The sequence below is a fragment of the Haliaeetus leucocephalus genome, unplaced genomic scaffold (genome assembly GCF_000737465.1).
Source record: "Haliaeetus leucocephalus isolate CR32 unplaced genomic scaffold, Haliaeetus_leucocephalus-4.0 Scaffold587, whole genome shotgun sequence".
Lineage (NCBI taxonomy): Eukaryota > Metazoa > Chordata > Aves > Accipitriformes > Accipitridae > Haliaeetus > Haliaeetus leucocephalus.
In genome coordinates this window covers 6078017-6098081 of record NW_010973023.1, presented here as the reverse complement: position 1 = coordinate 6098081, position 20065 = coordinate 6078017, and the positions used below count along the sequence as shown (strand labels likewise).

The window sequence follows — 20065 nt, the reverse complement described above, 5'->3', positions numbered from 1 at the left end:
AAAAAGTTGAAGAAACTGCTTTGAAGACATTTATTCTAAAACAGTGGCCCCACTTTACATGAATTAGAGCGTCCCTAAATTTACGCCTTCAGGTAATCTCTGCCTTAATCCTTCTGACCCAGGAGTGGAGCAAGGTTTCAAGGTCAGACACCTCCCAAACTGTTACCTTTCCCTACATCCTAGTATAGAGAAACCTGCCCGCATCATGTCCTCAAGAGTACTAGAGCAGGAACACGGGGTATTTTACACAAAACACAGAGGAAGCAGTACTCTCTAAAGTAGCTGCTCTCGCCCATTCAAAGGCAAACCACACTGAATGATCTCAGACAGGAATTTGAAGACTTCAATGCACTGGAAAGGGCAGATGGGATTTAGTCAATAAACCAATTGTCAGGACAGGATCTCAGTTTTATAATTCATCTAAAAATACCACACACGGCTCAAAGACAGTAACCTGGACCCAGTTTACCATTGATTTGAAAAGCATGACACAAGTGACAAAACATTTTTAACATATACTTAGATCTCAAGCTCTATTTGTGTAACTACTTAGAGATGCAAACATTACCCAAGCCTTGCAAAAGGAGTTTCTGGTCTGTTGTTGCTGCTAAGTGTGGAACAACCAACTAATGTGCAGTAATAAATGTGCAGGAAATAACAAAGGCGGCAATTGCCTTATGACTGTATTAGCAATTTGCATATATTAAAACAAGAGGAGATTCTAATTATTTTGGGATTGCGAGGGGCACAGTGGAATCTCTCTACTGCTTTTGCCCAACATGCTTTGCTAATGTAACGTACAGCCACTAGACTTATCTGGTATTTGTATTTTTTATACTATTAGCAAGGAAGTGCTGAACTCGATACTTCTCAGCAATTACAGTTATTTAAATTGTTGTAAGGTTATTCACTAAATCCCAATCCACTTGAAAACATATGCAGCTTCCAGGACACGGAGCCAAAACCACCCACAGGCAGCTATATGGTGTTTCGCCTGGACTGGGTGTCATACCAGTAAGCCCTTTACAGCCACATTTGCAGACAGCTGTGATCTCATCTAGGATGCTGACCTTTAAAAAAAAGGAAAAAAACTCAACACACCCATGCTGAGGCCCATGAACATGTTACCCGCACAAAGATTTTCTTCAAGTTCCTCTGGAAGAGGCCGATGGTTTTGAGTCAATCAAGTACTAGGTTTTGCTGAGCGTGTCCCATACAGGCTGTTTACACACAGGACAGACAGACAATATGCCGACAGGCTCTGATTTGTCACAGAAATAACGTCCTAACCACAAGAGCAAAAATAAACCATCCAGTTTCGCAGCCGTCTCAGAAGATCGGCACAGATTTTCGCTCATGACTCTGAACAGGACAGAGACGGAGAAAGCCCCGAGCACGAGCTCTCTCTTCTTAAGGTCTCTGGCTCCTTGGCAGCTCCCGAGGAGTCTCCCCCAGCCGAGACCATCAGAGCAGGGCACGCAGAGAGCCGGCGGTGGTGGGGAAAGGACCAACAACGCAGCCAGCAGCAGGGAGAGGCTTCACGACTATGTGCACCGCTGGGGAGAGACTTCGGAGCCGAGCAAGGCTATTCTCAGTTAAACAGTAACCAAATCTTAAATCTAAATCCTTTCTGACAGGAAGGGTGATTAAAAGCTTCCCCCCCTCAAAGCATCCTGCCGCAGGTAAGCTTTGTCAGACAGCTAGACACAAGATAATTTTATACAGCAAAGCAAAGCTACTATAACTTACAAAATGTAAGCCGTATATAAAATACAACTACCTCTGCACTGTGCAGGTTGGGGGGGGGACGGGACAGGGGACATTTTTCTTGTATTTTTAATCTAACCCTGTGTCAGAGAAAGCTCCTCCCAGGCTGTACCATGCACAAATGAAAGCAGCTTTCTCCGAGGGAAGCCAGTAACTCTTTAGCAATGCTTTGCGAGCACAAAACCAGGCACGGACATTGTAAGAATACACAGCCAACTGCACAAAAGCATTTGCTCACCTGATTTTCCCATGATCAAGTGGTTTGTTTTTTTTTTTTTTAATTTCACCCGCTGCCTTCTCTCTTCACTGATTTCTGCCGCTAAGTGCCAGGGAACGAAGCGTTTGCAATTTCAGCTCAACTTCTTCAGTCGCCTGCGACCGCTGCCGGAGAAAACTCAGCAGCATGAACCCGTTACCGCCCCTTCTTCAGCACTGGAGTAAGCCTGCCCATGCCTTATAAGGCATAGGGACACCGCTTTTTTTTCTTAAAAAGATCCTGTTTAGGGTCAGGAGCTATTTATCCTCCACAGTAACCAAGCAGCTCCAAAACACCATATGGTTTTACATACCAATTTAGCTTAGTAATCGCGGCTGTCTTCTGATAAGAGTAGGCTGTGAAAATAAATTCTGCTGACAAATAATTCTGCTGCCACAGTGGGCATAGCCCATGAGGTTAATTCTTACAGCTTAATACTTGTTAAATTTTTACCTAGTTACTGTACATAAAGTTGAAACAGGCAAGTGATAAGGCAGTTCAAAGTATAACTATATTTTATGTCTAAAATAAATCACTTTCTGCACTGTTACAACATTTTCTGTAGAAGGTATTAGTAAAATGCAGCATAAGATTTTGCAGGTTACAGAGGAACTGTGCTGATGGTGTATTTCTGTAAAAACAGTTGGATGTGTGTATGCCTCATTTTATCTGTGCAAGCACACTTTGCCACTGTTGTCTTCACACTAGATCAAAACACCTCAAGGTAATCTGGCAAATATTAACTACTTCAACTACGGCAAACACAATACTTTGACTTAACTTCAGAAGTGCTGCATCTCTCCAAATGTTAATTCAGTTACGTGTTTCCAACTTTCATCTTTTCATCATCACAAAAAATCATCTGAGGTTACTGCTTCCCATTTTTTTACAACGCTTTTCAAAATTTTGAGATTCTATTTGGTTTTGTGCCAAGTCTGCTGGCTCAGGGGGTTTTAATTATCCTTTATCTACCTCTGGAGGCTGAGCTCCAAGACGAGAAAAGAAAAGAAAACTCAGAAATAAAAAGATGTAGGGTGGTTTTTTTTCCCTTTTTAAACAAGTAGCAGCAGCAGGTGGGGAAAGCCAACATCCCTTCACCAATCCACTGCTCCTCCTGAGGCTGTTTCACTGGCAAGGGTGAAACAGAGGCCGAGGGGGTGTCACTGTCTAATAGCTGATGGGATCACTAAGAAGAGGTATGGGGGCAATCGATCACTACCCAGAAAAGGAAACTGCAGGGCGTGAGATCCCGCTCATCTTCACAGCTGCCTGACGCTTCCCTTCGCCGGTACCAAGGCAGGCAGCAGAGCAGAAGAAGAGGTCAGAGAAGATGCAGGAGGAAATCTCTTCCCACTCCCTCTGCCGTGAGTGGCAGTAGTTGGCTGAGGAGCTGGGTGGAGAGCTGGAGCTGGTACTATCAGAGCCCTTTATCTGGAGGCGAAAGCCGCTGTTTTATTTGCTTACAGGAGTGAACAAACCATGGACCGGTCTGTGAACCCTAGCCTCCAAAAATGCTCTGCTAAACTTGAAATACTGGGTTGCACTACTCCGAGGACATACATCAGTGCTCAGCAATACCCTGTGCCACCCTATGGCTGTAACAAGGAGTTGAAGGGAATTTAAATTTGCGTAGCTGGGAGTCTCTGGTATTTGAAATGTTCATTTATATCCTTATAGTTGATTGTTATATTTTATACTGTTTATGTTTTAGATCTTTATAAAATTCAGTTGCATTATAAAGCAACATCCCCTCGGGAACTGGACTGCTACTAAGAAAACAGCATCAAGATCTTCAGAAGTGACCAGAGACACCTGCATGCCATTTTCACAACATCCTGTGCAATCATAACTTGGAAAAGAGGGTTTCTCTGATCTGGCAAAAATCTAGTGTTAACCTACAGGAAAAATATGGTGCTTTTTCTGATCAGAAAACAAGGAAACCAAACTCACTGCTCAGGCATGAAATGTGTAAAGTATCAGTGCAAAGTAAATGCAATGACTCATCAGAGACTGGAAAGCAGTGTAAGCTGAGATACACAAAAACAAAGACGAAGGGGGGAGATGGGCTTTTTTAGCATGTTAACATTACCTGCTGAAGTTTCTACCCTAACAAATATTGCTGATCTTATCAGATGGAAATTTGGAGGAAGTATGTACGCTAGTAATTAAGAATGTAATCGAGTCTTTGAAAATAATGAAAGCAATTAAATAAAAGCCACTGCTAGGGAAAATTGCATACTGTAAATCACTAATATCCTTTTACCAGTTTCAGGTAGTATCAAACATACCGGAACCTGAGAGGAAACAAACGGGATTTCCCATTTGCTTTATGATGTATCAGAGCACCCCTCCAAATGCACGCTTGTTTAATTACTGCATGATTCCTTTACACAGAGATGACACTGGTATTATCCAACAGTGGGCATTGGAAACTATCTTACAGAAACAGAAATGCCCTGACACAATCAGATCTGAGTCCAGCATTCTGCCTCCTATAGCAACACCTACTAAACATTTCTAGAAAAGATGCAAAAAAAGTGCAATGTGGATTGACTCATTTTTAATTGTTCCATTTTTCTGCTCAAAGGAAAACAGAACAAAAACAGCTGGCTGGAAAAAATAACACTTAACTAGTAAAGACTGGTGTAATAAATATTCTTTCTGGAAATAGGTTATAGAGTACATAAGAAGGAAAAATGCAATTTGAAAGGAAGTGCTTGAATCATTACAATCAGGGAGTTAGAGATAATTCATCTGCAGCAGAGCTTTCATCTGCATCCTGAAAATCTGTGGCTAAAATTTTGGTGTCAAACTGAGTATGTGGCATTCAGATGACAAAACATCTTCTATCCTCTCTTCCCTTTTCTCCCAACAAAGGAAATCCATTTTACCCATCTGCATCAACCGCTTCTCTTTCCCTCGGTGTGACTGACCCTAATGCTCGCAGCCTCATAACCTCCTCTGGTGCCACCATATGTAAACCCACATCCTTCCCCTGCTTTGCTTTCCTGTCTCTTCTGGAAGCTTCCTGCACCTCTTCCCACCAGCGATTTCTCTTTGCTGTCCCCAACCTGCCCTGTGCGACCTGCTGTTCACATTGTGATCAACCCTGGGTAGCCACAGGCACTCCTGTGGTGCCCCACAGATTGCCTCAGGGCACGTGGACCCGGCAAGGCCAGTGTGATGGAACTGGCAGTGTGAATTTCCGGGCCTAGCTGGGATTGTGCTGCTGCCTGTTGTCTCACACAGCTTAGTCTTCACGGCCACGTGCGGACAGCCTCCTCTGTTCCTCCAGTACCTTCCACGAGCCAGCCACATATGGCTAAATCTGTAGAAACTCAGGACTAAACAGACGTCTTTCTGATAGAGCAAGAAACCCCAGGCAGACCCCAGGTCACCCGTTGTCTTCCCAGAGGTTTGCCTCCACACAGCTGAGCACCCATCTCCATCTGGCAAGAGAACCCACCTCAGCGGGACTCTGCACTGTTGCGAAGGCCCCAGTAGCATCACGGATTTCAGCCTGCAGATTTCTGTTCCAGCAGCAGTGCAAGTGATGAAGTAACATCTGGCCAGCTGCTGCCTGTGCAGATCCCCAACTGCTTGCAGCCAGGTTCAGACGCATTTAAGAAGGCCTGAGATGAACCTTTTCACGTGTGCATGCTCTAATGGGTCCAGTTGATGCAAATGCCTGTCATCATTAATGTTTTGAATAGTTAATTCATTCCATCAGGTGGTATGAATCAGGTACAATTAGGCACCCACACAGACTGGGACAGACATATGATAACACTGTCATACATAAGCCCTGCCAAGGAGGTCTGTATGCTTCCCAGCCTTCTTTTAAACACAACACTAAGTTTCTCCACAAGTCAAACCACGCATACAAAAACTTTGTGAGCAATACTAAATGTAACAAATCTGTTCTCCCCAGAGACTTTTAACAAGTGACCCTAAGGACCAACAGTATTCATATGAATATAAATACATCACACATGAATAACGTCATATATGGTGACAAGAACCATAAAATTAGGCACCAGACTATCAATCAACTAAAAAACCGCATATTGAGGTAAAAGGAAAACAGGGCAAAAATGATGGTAGAGTATTAGAGAATGTTCTTCCTGTTCCACTTTTGCCAGGCTTTGCTTGTGGGACCCAATCTGGTATTGCCATTTCACCTGTAAAGTAATCCAGGCTGCACAGCAGGTCACAAAAATTCAACTTCAACACAGTTGCAGATGTTAGTTTTTCTTGCAAGAGGAGATCTTAATCTCTGCTTTCTAGTTTGACCATAACTCTCAGATGCTGAAGAAAATGAAAAGAACTGAGCTGAAAAGAGCAAGAGTACAAAAGCAAGGCTATTCCTCTTTTCTCAGCACTGTGCTGCTATCGGCTGGCCACATCCACAAAGCCCTCACACTGAAAACAGGAGACTGTCACTGCAGAGTAGTCATTGACTTTAACTTCTTCCTACACATTGAAAGATAAAAGCAGAGCGTGATTAATCACCAACGGTCTTGAGGGCTGGATTAAAAAAAAAGGTTTGGGGGACAAAATGCAAGAATACTGTTGTCCAAAGGAGAGTGTGGCACAAGCACTGCCTTTCTCTCCAGAGGCCCAGCACCCTCCCCAGCTGACATTCTTCAGGCTCTGTGCTCGGCCATCTAAACGTCTGAGAGCACAAATACACAAATCTCACCAGAGCCAGGCAGTGAAATGCCCACTTCAGCTCAGGGTGTTCCTCAACATGGGCCATACTACTGGGCTTGTAGCTTCAGAAAAGAACCAGAGGAAAACCCTCAGCATGGTTGCTCTCAACTAGCTCCAAGCAGGAGCCTCCATAAGAAGTGTCACTTCCCACCTCTGCAGATGCTCAGAGTGCCTCCCCTGCACCCTGCCAGGGAGAAGGACATGGAGCCCCTATGGCTCTGTAAGAGGCAGGGGAAAGCTCAGCCTCAGGGTACAGAGGAGCTAAGGTAAAGAGCGGGAAGAGAGGGTACTCTGGAAGGACTTCTGGCACAAAAAAGGATTTGAGGGCATTCAAAAGCAAGAGAGTTTTCTGTCAGTGCTACCAAGTGTTACCTCTCTCCTCCAAGGCTGCAGTGGGCTGAACACTACCTGGCGGATGGTGTTAGGACACTTTATGGGCTCTCTGCTTCAGCACAGTACCTCAGGCTGAGGTTAAATGCCATTTTTCCAGGACCACTGCTCCGTGGCTATGGTAAGAAAAGTCCAGTGACAGCCCAGATGAGCACAAATACACAAAGGAGTCAGACGACTAGGCCAGCTGCTGACCTCCAGTAGTGGTATATCCATACATAAACACACTGACTTTGCAGCATCTGTGGTTTTGCCACCTTGTGCATATCCCCACAATCTACTACTTTTTATATCACATCCACATACGCAGTAACCTTTGTTTTAGCAAAACCTCATCCTACTAACTGGAAGCACCTCCTGCTTAACAGCCACATTTTTAGCCATTACATTAAAATATCCTTGTATATGAACCACTGTATGAGTCAGAAAGTAAATTTGAGCAGTTACTCATGAATGAGATCACACAATTATGATCGGTCCTGAAAACACCAGTTTAAATGATCAGAAGAAGACAAGAAAGTACATCCGATATTGGGAGTAACTAGAGAAGAAACAAAGGCAGTGGCAGATTGTGGTACTGTTTAAACCTCTGATTTGCTTGTGCCTTGAATTACATGGGTAGTCCTGGTTTCCTGATCTTAAAAAGGATACAGCAGAAGTGGAAAAAGATCCTAGAAAGGCAACAAGGGCATGGAAGCTTCATACAAAGAACAGGGCTTTGAGCAACCCGATCTAGAGGAAAGTCACTGCCCCTGGCAGGGGCATTGGAACTAGATGATCTTTAAGGTCCCTTCCAACCCAAACCATTCTATGATCCTATGATTCTTCAGCCACGGGAAGAGATCATGGAAAAGGAAATTACAGACATTACTACAAGATGATGAGCAACACAGGTGGCTCATCACTGTTGACTGTGTCCTCCAATACAGGAATGAGAGTACATTAAAAGAAGCTTGTGGGAACAAGGTTAAAAAAAATGGATGTGGGATGCAACAGAGAAGGTGCTTTGGCAAGGAGTTTTTATTTTTGTGCACATTGCCTCTTGTCCTACCAGCAGGCACTACTGAGAAGTGTGTGTCTTGTCTCCCTCTCTTTCACTCCCTCCCTTCAGGTATTTATACATGCTGATGAGATCCCCCCCTGAGCTTTCTATTCTCCAGGCGGAACAGTCCCAGGTCTCTCAGCCTCTCCTCACAGGAGATGTTCAGTCTTTGTGACCCTCCACTGGACTCACTCCAGTACGTCTGTATGTTTCTTGTACTGGCAAGCCCAGTAAAGACTGCCCAGTAAAGACTTCCCAGTGAAGACTGAGGCACAGAAGGCATCACCTACCTCGGCCTTTTCTGCGTCCTGCATCACCAGGCCCCCGCTGCATTCAGCAGTGGGCCACGTTTTCCCTGGTCTTCCTTGTGCTGTTTACGTACTAGTAGAAGCCTTTCCTGTTGCCCTTCACGTCCCTCACCAGATTCAAGTCCAGGTTGGCCTTGGCTTTCCTAACCCTGTCCCTGCAAGACCAAACAGCAGCTCTATCGTCCCGCTGGGTCACCTGCCCCTGCTTCCATCTCCTGTACGCTTCCTTATTACGTCTCAATTCAGTTAGAAGGTCTATATCTGTTCCTCCATGTCACTCCTCCATCATCTCCTCTCCAGCAGCTTTCCAATCTGACCTTTTCATCAGACTCTTCTCTTCACAATTCCCCTGCATGATTTTCATTTCCGTATTAGTGACCCATTCAAGTCCTCAAATATAAACTCCAGCACCATCACATCTGCATTCATCACACAGCTTTGGTTCAGACTTTGTACTCCTAAAGAGTGCTGTTTACCACCCCGGGGCTATGCCTGTCCTAGCAAGTAGTTCAGCACAGCGGAGGCAGATTTGTATGGAGAAACCTGATGTTAAAGCTAAACGTTTCACTGACTTTCATCTTGACCTAAGACTAGCTCAAGGCCAGCAGCATGGAATGAATACCCAACAGCAGCTGTAGCATATCTCTGGCTATATTCAATCCAAAAATAATCCATTTCACACCCAGAGACAGTTCCATAGTGCAAACTAATGAGTGCCGGAATGCTAACTGAGATGGGCAGTGGAGTATCATCTAGCCCTGCTTTTGCTCATCTCTTTCTACTGTTGATTCTGTGTCCGTATAATTTCATCCAACTCACCTGGCAGAGTCTTGACTTATCTCACTGGTACATGCAATGAATTTGCAATGGCACTGCTCATCTACCTTGTTAGCTAACAACATCATAGTTGATTTTCCTTAGGCAAGATTTCTCTGGCATTACTGCTTTGTGTTTTCCTTCCTTTGACTACAGAACCACAATTAAATCCAGGAAAAGTCAAGCTAATAAATCCAGAAAGAAAACACGATTTTTGTTCAATTATATTGTTTAGTATTTTTCCCCTCAATAAATACTTTTTCCCTTAGCAGTCTTCCAATACACTGGATTTTAGATGCAACAGGCACACTTTCAAAAAAAATCCCAGCAACCACTAACACCAAGAACGAGGGCACTGCTTATCACTAGCAGTTGGTATTGGAGTTGCTAAAACGTTGCTGGAAGTAGGCATCTGAGCAGGACATACAGCACACAGACACCTCTGCAGTGAATACGAGGCTACTCCCAATGCCTAGTTTTTTTGTTCTTCTTTCCCTCTATGCTTCCAATCAAATTGCAAAGCCACCTCTGTAGAGGGAAGGGCTAATCAAAGAAGGATGAGGAAAACAGATGCTAATTCCATAGCAGGCATCTCCCGGGCTGCACACCTCCCCAGTGGTACTGCCAGGGAAAGTGAGTCCCACCAGCAGACGGCTTTGCTTGCCTTCTCAGGGGGACGGCTGGGAGTAGCGGGGTGTCACCCCTCACCCCTGTGCCAGGACATCGATGATGGAGCTGGACTGATTTTTAGCCAAAGCAGACTAATGGTCTGGCTAATTCTATCTGTAAGTCCTACTGCTTTCTTGAAAGAGGCAGTAACGGTGACATGGTCCAGACTGTCCTTTCACAGTTCTTCTAGTACAGTTAAAGCCCCTGCTAAAACTGTGTTCTTGGGAGTAGTGCACCCTGAGGCAAAAAAATTAAAAAGCTCCTAAACTGTGAAGAAATAATAAAATTGCACATGTATGTCAGGTCTGTTGTGGATCTTCTTTCATACCTCCCAGTTCAGGGATCTTGCCCTTATCTGTTCATGTTGCTGAAAGCTCTGTCACCACAAGTTTACACCCTAGCATTTGCCCTGGCTTATCTCCTGGCTATGCTATTTTCCACCTCTTCCATTCCTGCATGAGACTCTTACCGTTCCCTTTTTTCTTTTTTTTGTATGAACCAACCTGAACCAGCTTTTCTGGCAGTTTGCAGCTCTCTGCAAACCTTTTACATTGACTGATATTCAGAGAAACATTTCAGATGCTCCTATCATACTTAGTGCCAGCTCTCAGTTTTAAAGTCCTAGGATTGCGGGAATTTCAGCTATTGCTTTTTCTTTTTTAAAGGTTGTTTTCTAGACCACTTGCTCATGAAGAAAATCCTGACAGTGTCACCTGTAAGAAACAGATGGCAATTTATTTTTAAATAATGTAGGCATCAAGCTATTCTCAAGAAAACTACAGTTTCTGAACAGTGGGAGATGATAAATCAAATTGGAAACTTGTCTTCGGATGCTCAGCAAGTGTTTGGGGTTTTTTTCCCCATCAATTCTGTCCCTTTGTCTTTTCACTCAGAACCTTCTAATGGAATCCTTGCTAACATTCAGTTCACTTTCTTAGCTCTGTCAGCTCATTTACATACCTGTATTTTCAATACACCTTTTTTTTTTAAAAACTATTCAAGATCCTGTATAGATAGCACATGTGACTGAAAACATCATATTTATGACTATTTATGTAATTTTAAAGTCTTTTTTCTATTACTTAAACTAATAGTACATCAAATAATGTACAGCCAATATTAAAGTTGACAAAAATTAAACATTTTGAGTCTTTCATGTGGATTTTAGACAGGATACTTTGGTTTTCCTATCTTATCCTTTTGTCTGATATAATTCTAAAGGCAATATTTCAATTTTTCTATTTCAGACTACACATCTACACGTGACTGCATTCTGTCTCACCAGCATTATTCAGCACTGCCCATGAGCAGTACCTTTCATTTCCCTTTTTTCTTCTTTGCTTGTTACTTAGCACTTTTAAGACATTGATCATCACACATAATTTGAATACTACTTATACTGTTTTACAAAATCATAAAAATTACCAGCATTAAGTTTGTGAGTAGATAACCTCAAGCAAGAAGGTAAAGAAAATTCCCTAAATCTCTAAGATCAGCTGGAGTCTGTACTACCACCTTTAGGCTGTACTACCACCCATCGGTTTAAAGCAGAATCAACAAAAGCAGTGGAATGGACAAAGCCTCTACTCTGCTGTTGCAGCACGGCCTGCAGCAGTAACCTAGCCCCTACAAGGCTGTGAATCCCAACAGTTGAAGACTCCTCATTCCTGATGGATTTAGCTGCAGTGGCTAGAGAGATTACCAACCTCCATTATGGCCCTTTTTGACCATAGCTAAATCTGATGGGGATTTTGCCTTTTCAGGGTAGGGCTTCTGTCTGGGCATATGGGGTTTTCTTGGTAGCTGGCCTAAGACTAGAATTTTTTTCTACAAAAACTGAAGAAGTTTGAAAGTGTCATCACTTCTTTTTTTTTTTTTTATGGGAACTTTAAAATATTTACCATTTTCAAATGTAAAGTTCTCATCATAGATGTAGATACAAGCTATCTTTCTCATTCTGGAAGGTGTTTCACTCAGGATCACTCTAGAGCTCAAGATGTTAGTATTTGGAAACAGTTCCTGTGCAGGACAGAATCTAAATTAAGCTTGCTACTGATTTCTTAGTATTGCAGGTAAAACTACTTAACCTTGAAGGTTGTTTTCAGCAGAAGTAATGAACTACTATGGGTTTTGATAATGTCAATGTAATCCAGTGCATCTTTAAATAATTTATTATTTGGTCAGATAAATCAGCAAATCTGTTTCTTTTCACATCAGTAACGTGCATCTTTCTACAATTTCTTTAGGCTTTATAGCACCTGCAGTTATCATTGCTCAAGAGTGGAACAAGATGTGTAGGTCCAAAAATAATTAAATACAAGTATGAATCTTTATGTGCCTACTTCAGGCATGGTTTATCACATAACCAAATACTTAGGTAAGACAGAGCACATTGATTTTTGCCCAAGACCTACAAAAAATGTGGACCTCTAACATTCAGTCCATCTTGCATATCTTGTGAATGAAGCTTTTGTTGTGTGTATATATATATATCTATATATACACACACATACATCTTACAGTAAACAGGTATGGTTTAGTAAGCCACAGCATTAGCTTCAACTAGACACTTGCCTAAAATGTACCTAACTACAAGAATATAAAAACTTTTAGCATTATCTCTGCTAGGATAACTAAAATCTTTGCTTCATGTCACAGAACTGCTTTTGGAGCCTACCAATTTTGACTTCACAATCTTTAATTTTTACTAACTGTTGCTTCAGATACTGTTTAGAACCTGGTCCCTGCTGCTGTTGGGAGACAAAGCCATGTGGTTTTCAAAGCTTTTATCTATTAATATATATCTAATCCTTGCTCTACAACTGCGTACCTTTTTCTGTGCTTGCAACACAAAATCAGCAGACATGTTGTTTCCCTAATGCATACCTTATTCCTCTGAAATTTGAATTTCAGGTATTTGTAGTGAGCTATATTGGCAGTAAAACAGCAGTGGTAAAATTGTTGTTCAGAGGAATACAACAATTTATGATTAACACCCACTAGGTATTATACGAGGCTGTATGCAAAAAGGTTCTCAGAAACAGTGGTGCAGTTCGATACCGTCAGGAGAAATGCAAGACCACAACAGGGGTTAGAGAGCTATTAGTTTATTGGTAATATACTCACACTGCAATCAGCGCAGGAAGCCCCAGTAACCACATGGAGGGTTGCGAGGGAAAACCTGACAGTGTGGTCAGGCACCTGACAGAGACTCAGTCCAGGGACATCCCTGCCTCAACTTGGATACTTTTCCTTTTTGACAGCAGGTTATATATACATCAAGCCCACCTGGTTACACATCAAACAATGCAATACTGCAATAATTAGCAGCTGAGGTCACTGTGACCTGATGATCATCAGTGGGGGCAGGATGTTGGCTTTGTGAACTGGGACTAGATCACGTGCATCAAGCCATGTCCTTGACTCCTCGCCGATCTTTCAAGTTCTCCCCTTGCAAGTTGTACATCCCAACACGGCACATTGCTCTGTCCGAACTGCAGGGACCAGGTTCCAAAACTTGAAGTAGATGGTTTTATGCATAGTTTTTCTTTTCACCTCAATCAGTACATTAGAAGGAAGGAAAAAAAAAAACCCACAACCAAAAAGACATCCTTGTGGTATAGGTATTTACACTTGTAACAGCACAGAAATTTATGTGTTAGAAGATTTATATATAAAAGTATGTTTCCTATTATGTCCCTATTTAAAAAAAAAAATTTAATACAGAAGGATTCTTAAGTTCTTTCCCAAATATAATCTGAAAATTTATACTGTGTTTTAGGAAGATTTTTGAAATAATGTACACAAACAAAGATTACCTGAAAATACTGCCTGAAGGAAGACAATGAGAATCAGAATGGCAATATGCCATCAACAATGCTCAGAAATGCAGCTCTTTTGAGGTTAGCATTTCTTTTGTTCACTTGGCAGTCTCTACTCTGGCTGATTCATATCAATCCCAAAGCAAAAATCATCAATAAGGTGCTTCGTTAAGACACGGAAAATAGTCTTCAGTCTTGAAGAGGACTGGAGGTTCATAGAGGGTCTGTTGTTGTCGTGAAGACGACGGTTTCTGCAAATTAGATAAGTTTATTTTTTACCTTCTTAGAAAAGCAAGTTTTAAAACAAAGCCTACAGACCTAAAATGCAAAACAAGAAAAGTTTTAAAGGCATGTCTCCTTAGTCCGGCGAATTTTTAACCATAGGTCAGATAGGTCTGGCATATTCTTAATGTTAGTGAAGAAAAGCAGCCTTTGACTTTTGCCATTCTTTCACCTGAACAGACTCAGTCCCAGAGGGTGTACGATATGCCAGCTTTGCAGAAGCCAAATGGGCAATCTTTTCCAGCTGATGGTATAATCATTGTAACCTTCATCCTTCCAAAGCCATATACCTTTACCTTTCCTGCTCCGGCCTTTGAGTTCTCCTCAGCTGCTTCCTTGGAGTTAACCCTAGCCTGTGTGCTCATTTACTTAGTTAAAAAAGTCTTCATATGGAAACACACCTAGCAAATGTTTCTTCCAAGAAGGTTGCTGCTCCCGCTGAGCTTCTTTATCAAGTACATATTAGAACATATGTACTATGACATACCATCAGAAATAATATGGTAGTGGACTGGAAAAGAGCTGTCACACTGTTTTTCAGGAAAAGTGCACATGTTTCTTTTAAATATTACCTGCACATTGTTTTGTTATACCAAACAGCCCATTTAAAGAGACAACAGCAAGGACCACTACCGACTATTGTGTCAGCCTTCCTGCACGTAAATAACACTGCACTGCAACCAGACCCAGTGCATGTTTTCAACATACGGTCTTAAATAGAAGGCTTGAAATCAAGACTTCATTCATTAAAAATTCTTTTGGACTCATGAAAAGATTTTGATGAACCATTTTGCAGAGCTCTTAATCAGTTTGTCTGCAGAGTTCTTCAGGCACTTTTTTGCCTGTCTGGGATGAGAAAATTAGAGTCTTCACTGATAATAAAGTTCAAAGCATACCAAGTATCATTAATATACTTGGAGTTTGGAATGCTTTTACAGCACCAAAATGAGGATATAATTAAGCATACCTACAAAAGAGCTAAGTGGAATTTTTCCAACATTCAGTTGAGCTATATACTTGCTCTCCATATGAAACAAGTACATATTCTGCCATTATATAAAAAATTGCTGATTTATGTCTTTTAAATTACATTTGCCTTTAACGTTACAGGACCATTAATTTCCCCGAAGTAAGTTTGTTTTGTCATTCAAGTTGTAAGGAAATAAAAAAATATAAACAAAGATCAGATCTATAAATAGTGGATATTATCAATGTATCAGAAATTTTGCCAAATGTAAAAACAATCTTTGAAATCAAAGTTCTGTCTTTAAAATTTATTTCCTATCCTGTACTGCCCTATGAGAAAACACCTTGCAAGCAAGGGAAACTAAGGTCACAAGCATTCTGCAACTCATGACACCAATTTAAGAGGCGCTATATTTGCATATGCGCAAGAAGAGGATAATTTCAATCCAGTGAGGAAATTTCCTGGGCAGGCACAGTACCCACAGTTGCCTAAGTACACATTTATGATTAGTTTTGCAGCTGCTTAGCAGACATTTTTACCTTTTGAGAGAGTCTACATCCTTAGTGATATTAGAGGTCTTACAGTACTGTACTTTACACTGCCTGGTATTCACAAGGGAAGAACTTGGGGCAAAATCTGAAAGTGAGATTACAAATACACAGCTTGAGAAATACAAAATATATCCTTTGTGTAAAGAAATAGCTACATTTAAATGGGAAGAGAGTCAGGGGACTTGACTAGGTTAAAATTGTAGCAGGAAAATGTGAACTACAGCTGCAATGAAAATCATGACAGAGTACAGCCTTCTTTTCCAAAGCGTTTGTATTTTGAGTGAGCTAGTTAAGTGTTAGGCATTTTCATTAAGACATGCTTGTGTTTACTAGTGAAAATAGATACTTTACCATGCAATACTCAGTACCACTGTGCAACAGTGACCTGCCTTTTAGTTAATCAATTAATGCCAGGAAGTTCCAAGTGTTGATTTTAATGCTATCCATACTCAAACCAAGAAACCACTGGGCATGACAGGTTCAGCTTGCTGACACTTTCGAAGACACTTTCCACCTTATTAATTGTGGAAAAACTGCTAAGCTGACAGTGTTCCCATGCAACACTAAAAAAGCACTTGCTTAGAACTTTCAAACTTTCTAATTGAAGATTATAATTCCATGGTTAACAACTGTTTTTAGCAACAAGATGGAAAATACTGTTGAATATTATTCAAGGCAACTGCTGCACTTGTTTCTTTTTGTAATTGGCTCATAAATAGCAGCTTTGTGTTATTTTTTTAAAAGAAAAAAATGACATCACTCTAAACTTAAACACCAAAGAAAATGAAGGAATGAGAAGTTAATTAACTTAAAGATTGCACAGAAAATAGCAGTGAAGAACAGCTTTCCTGAACTGTCTTAACAAGCCACACAGGCTTGCAATATGTAGGAACACAAGTTCCTCAAAACCCCACAACGATCTTCTCCTCCTCCCCTGCAAACTTAGTTTATTTCAGCACTCTCACCAGTATTACGACACAGAAACCTGAGTTAGTACAGGATGAATATAGGAAAAGACACAGAAAAGAATCTGGGAGCTGACAAGATGCAAGGAGGAGTATTTATAAATGGTGTACTGGCAGGTGATGCCAAGAAGCATCAGGTGTTCAGAAGACTTTTTTTCTTTTTTTTTTTTTTTTTTTAAACCAGAAAGGTTATTTTAAAACTAGGGCATAGTGCCAGTTTAAGGTTAGGTTAAGGCATCTCTTTGAAACATACCAGAGAGAGCACTTCAAGTCTTCTGTAGAGAAACAGCCCACATGTAGTAACAAGGAAAAACAGAGAAAACCCCATCCTTAGAAAGTGTAACAAGGTACTTACATGATTACTGAACTGTGTGGATTGAGTATAAATAGAACTTTATTTTAAAAATATTGTGCTGCATAGCTTTCATTTCCTTTTTTGGTAACATTTCTGCAGTGATATTATCAATGCAGTATGATCCTTTAACAGTGTTTTCTGTACAGGCTCCTACTACTTGCTTCACATATTATCAGAGACTGGGGTACTTCAGTATAAAGACTTGTGCATTATATGCTTGTTTATGCCCTTCACGCTCCCTTCTTTGTGTATTCAGCCTTGTTTTGGAAAGTTACACAAATCCTTGTAAGAATTTGTGATTTTTAAGTTTGGGATTTTTTGTATTAAGTCTAAGAACTTTGCAAAAATCCTAATAAAGTACATAAAAGCTTTACAGTGGAATTCAGATATATGTGTAACAAACTATTATTTTAATCATCTACTCCGGTAAGCAGAGCAACTAAGCTGGTCATATGGTAACAAAAGTTTACTTACATTAAGGAAGGATGGCATGCTGATTGTGTGCAAGATTTTCTTGAATGTGCTCGGAAAAGCTCCAAGGTCTGTTTCTGCCTTTATGACGCGTTCTTCCAGTCCAGCTACGCTATTTCCAATCATCTTCACAAAAGCCTAGTGTGAAAAAACCAAAAGAAATCCAACTTTTTCACTTACAAATTAAACCAGGATTATGTATTGCACAACAGTGGAGAAAGTTCCATTGCTTAAATGAGGAGTCAAAAACTCCATGCTCTATTTCCCTTCCACCTACAAGTCCATTTTATTCCTAAAAATTACTTGAAATACTTAAGAGGCTGCAAGAACAGCTTAAATCTAATAAAACAATCAGTTCTCCTTTTCCTACTTGCCTTTCAAATAACTAATTTAGACCTCTTAGAATCTAGACTTCTATCTGCCTTTCTACTAAAAGTGGGACCAAGGATCTGAATCACAGATTTGAAGCTTTACCAGGGATCAATAGGTCTCTCATTCTACTAGTCTCTGAACAGCTCCCAAGACAATAACTTTGCAAGACATTATTAAAAAAAACCCAAAACCCAAAACCCCCAAACTAAACCCAAAAAGGAAGAAGTGGTACTACTGCCTTCTGAAAAAAGATGTCTGCCTTGCTTCAAGCAGGAAACAAACAACAACAAAAAAAGCATTTTTTTTTAAAAAAGGCATTTTGTTTTACAACGCCCACAGTCTCCAGAAATTCTTAATAAATTGTGCTCTCTTTATTAACCCTGAAATATTGAACCCAGATTGGACATGGAGAGCAAAACAGATCTGAGCCCACTCCACATGCATGCATGCACACACACGATTATAGCATATCATTGATTCTTCCTCCCTGCTAAAAAATGGAATACATCTAGAAGATATCAAATACATACCTCTAGTTTGTCAATCTTCCTGTATATCTGTCTCATTTCCGTAGCTTTTGTGTAAATCTGAGGTATGCTTTCGTTGACAACTTGAGAGGAATCACTTCGAATCTAAGATGATTCAAAAAAATAATAAAAAAAAAATCAATGAATAAAAACGTTTAGTAGATTTCACTCTGGAAACTAGAACTTGCTCCAGTTAACAGATTAAAAGTCATAGTTTAAAAATATCGGATTAATATTAGAATAAAAATACTAGATTAAAACTAATAAGCTAGCTTCTTTGTACGGTTTAGTAAGTGCCTTTGAAGAAAATTTATTTTGCATATGCAGATATTTACCTTTATGGTTATATTAAAAATAGGCTGCTACAGCCTTATCAGAACGAAGAGATAGTACATTTCCCAAGACATACTAAAGAATCAAACATAGTAAACTAAAATTTTTACTTCAATTCTACTATCTCTACGTTTCCCCACCTTTGCTGAAAAAGTCAGGCCACAAAATCTTGTTTTATTGGTATTAAAAAAAAAAAAGCAATATAGTAAAGTTCCCCGTAGAGTAGTCCAGGAGAACCACATGTGCTATGCTTTAAAAGACAGACTGTATACCAGAGTCAGCTTATAGAAACTTTCCATTCAGTTCCCCCATCTCCCCCCCATGTGAAAGTGAAAACAAAGCTGCCTTTCTGATGAAAGGGTAAGAAAGGGTAAGAAAGGGTCCCCTAAAGACAAATCTAGCTTTGGAGGTTTGGCAAATCCGATTAGATACTTTGATTACAGAAACCACAGAGGACGTCTTTACGTATTTTAAAGAAGCGACAGAATACCACACTCTTCTTTTGAACAGCTGTCATTGCACCAGTCAAAATGGGATTCCACGTATGTACACAGGCAAATATATAAATACAATTATGTAACTATGCAGTTAAATAGCTATATAGGCATATTTTGCTCCGACGTGAAAGTTCGGTAGTTTTTGACCACGAGTTATCTAATTATCAAACGCGTTTCCATACTGGAACCTGCGTAGACCAAAGGCTGCTTCCTATCTCCGTCTCATTTAAAAACACAAGCACACATTAGACTGTATTCTGACTTCAAAACCACAACTACGTGCAGGTTATACACACCATGTCCAGCATTCCCACAAATTCATCCACTCTGGTCAGCAAATCTTCTAGACTCTTGTCTAGGCTTTCTATCTGCAAAACAGAAATCCTTTAAGGGCACGTGAAAACACGAGGAACCCGCAGACTCTCCCAAACAAACCCTCCGAGCAGACCTCAGCCAGACTAACGCCAGCTTCGCAGCAGCTTTCCCATCTGCCGGCCACGATAAACTCAAGGACTCGACACACCGGCAGCGCCTCCTCCGGCACGAAACTCCCCCCTCAGGCCGTGTAACCGGCGCAGCGGGACGGCCCGAACCCGGCACGGCCGGCGACGCCTCGCTCCGTCCGCCGGACAGCCGGGAAGGGCCCGCCGTTCCCTCCCGCTCCCCGGGGCGCTCGGCAGGCCCGGCCGCAGGGACGGGACGGGACGGGGACCGCCCGCTCCGCCGAGGGGCCGCAGCCCCCCTCACCTGCTCGCTGAAGAGGCTGCGGTCGGCGAGCAGGTAGGCGGAATAGGCGGCGGCGGTGGCGCTGAGCGACGCCTCCGAAGCGTCCTCATCCTCCGGTTCCCCGAGGCCGGAAGCGCTGCTGTGGCTCTGGGAGACGTTCCCGCTGTCCGCGCCGGGGCAGGCGTCCGCCAAGTCGGCCCCGGCCCCTCGGCCCGCTGCCGCGGCGGCCGCCATGCT

At 41.6% G+C, this 20065-nt stretch overlaps 2 protein-coding genes across 3 annotated transcripts in view; both read right to left on the bottom strand.

Annotated features, from left to right (window-relative positions):
• The window catches only part of GLIPR2 (GLI pathogenesis-related 2), a 39890-nt gene extending 26460 nt beyond the window's left edge, over positions 1–13430 (bottom strand). For both annotated transcript variants that reach the window (XR_775051.1, XM_010577952.1), the window contains exons 1-4: positions 13088–13430; positions 11863–11980; positions 10465–10674; positions 2006–2148 (exon numbers count right to left, since the gene is read on the bottom strand). Coding sequence is in view for 1 of the 2 variants with exons in the window: in XM_010577952.1 (XP_010576254.1) it covers positions 2006–2018 (13 nt within the window). In the remaining variant the exon portion in view is untranslated. The remainder of the gene's footprint in view (positions 1–2005; positions 2149–10464; positions 10675–11862; positions 11981–13087) is intronic.
• Positions 13431–13779: 349 nt separating this feature from the next.
• Positions 13780–20062, bottom strand: BLOC1S4 (biogenesis of lysosomal organelles complex-1, subunit 4, cappuccino). The gene is made up of 5 exons (XM_010577953.1): positions 19850–20062; positions 19399–19470; positions 18276–18377; positions 17377–17511; positions 13780–14033 (listed from the first exon to the last, which is right to left on the bottom strand). Exons 1-5 carry the CDS (start codon positions 20060–20062, stop codon positions 13935–13937), a joined length of 621 nt encoding a protein of 206 aa, XP_010576255.1. The 3' UTR covers positions 13780–13934.
• Positions 20063–20065: the final 3 nt, after the last annotated feature.

Coding starts and splice junctions, on each gene's coding strand:
- BLOC1S4 (XM_010577953.1), bottom strand. CDS start 20,062: ATGGCGGCCGCCGCGGCAGCGGGCCGAGGGGCCGGGGCCGACTTGGCG. Junction 17,512..18,275: donor GGAAGATTGACAAACTAGAG/GTATGTATTTGA, acceptor TTTTCACACTAG/GCTTTTGTGAAGATGATTGG. Junction 14,034..17,376: donor GCATGCCATCCTTCCTTAAT/GTAAGTAAACTT, acceptor TCTAATTTGCAG/AAACCGTCGTCTTCACGACA.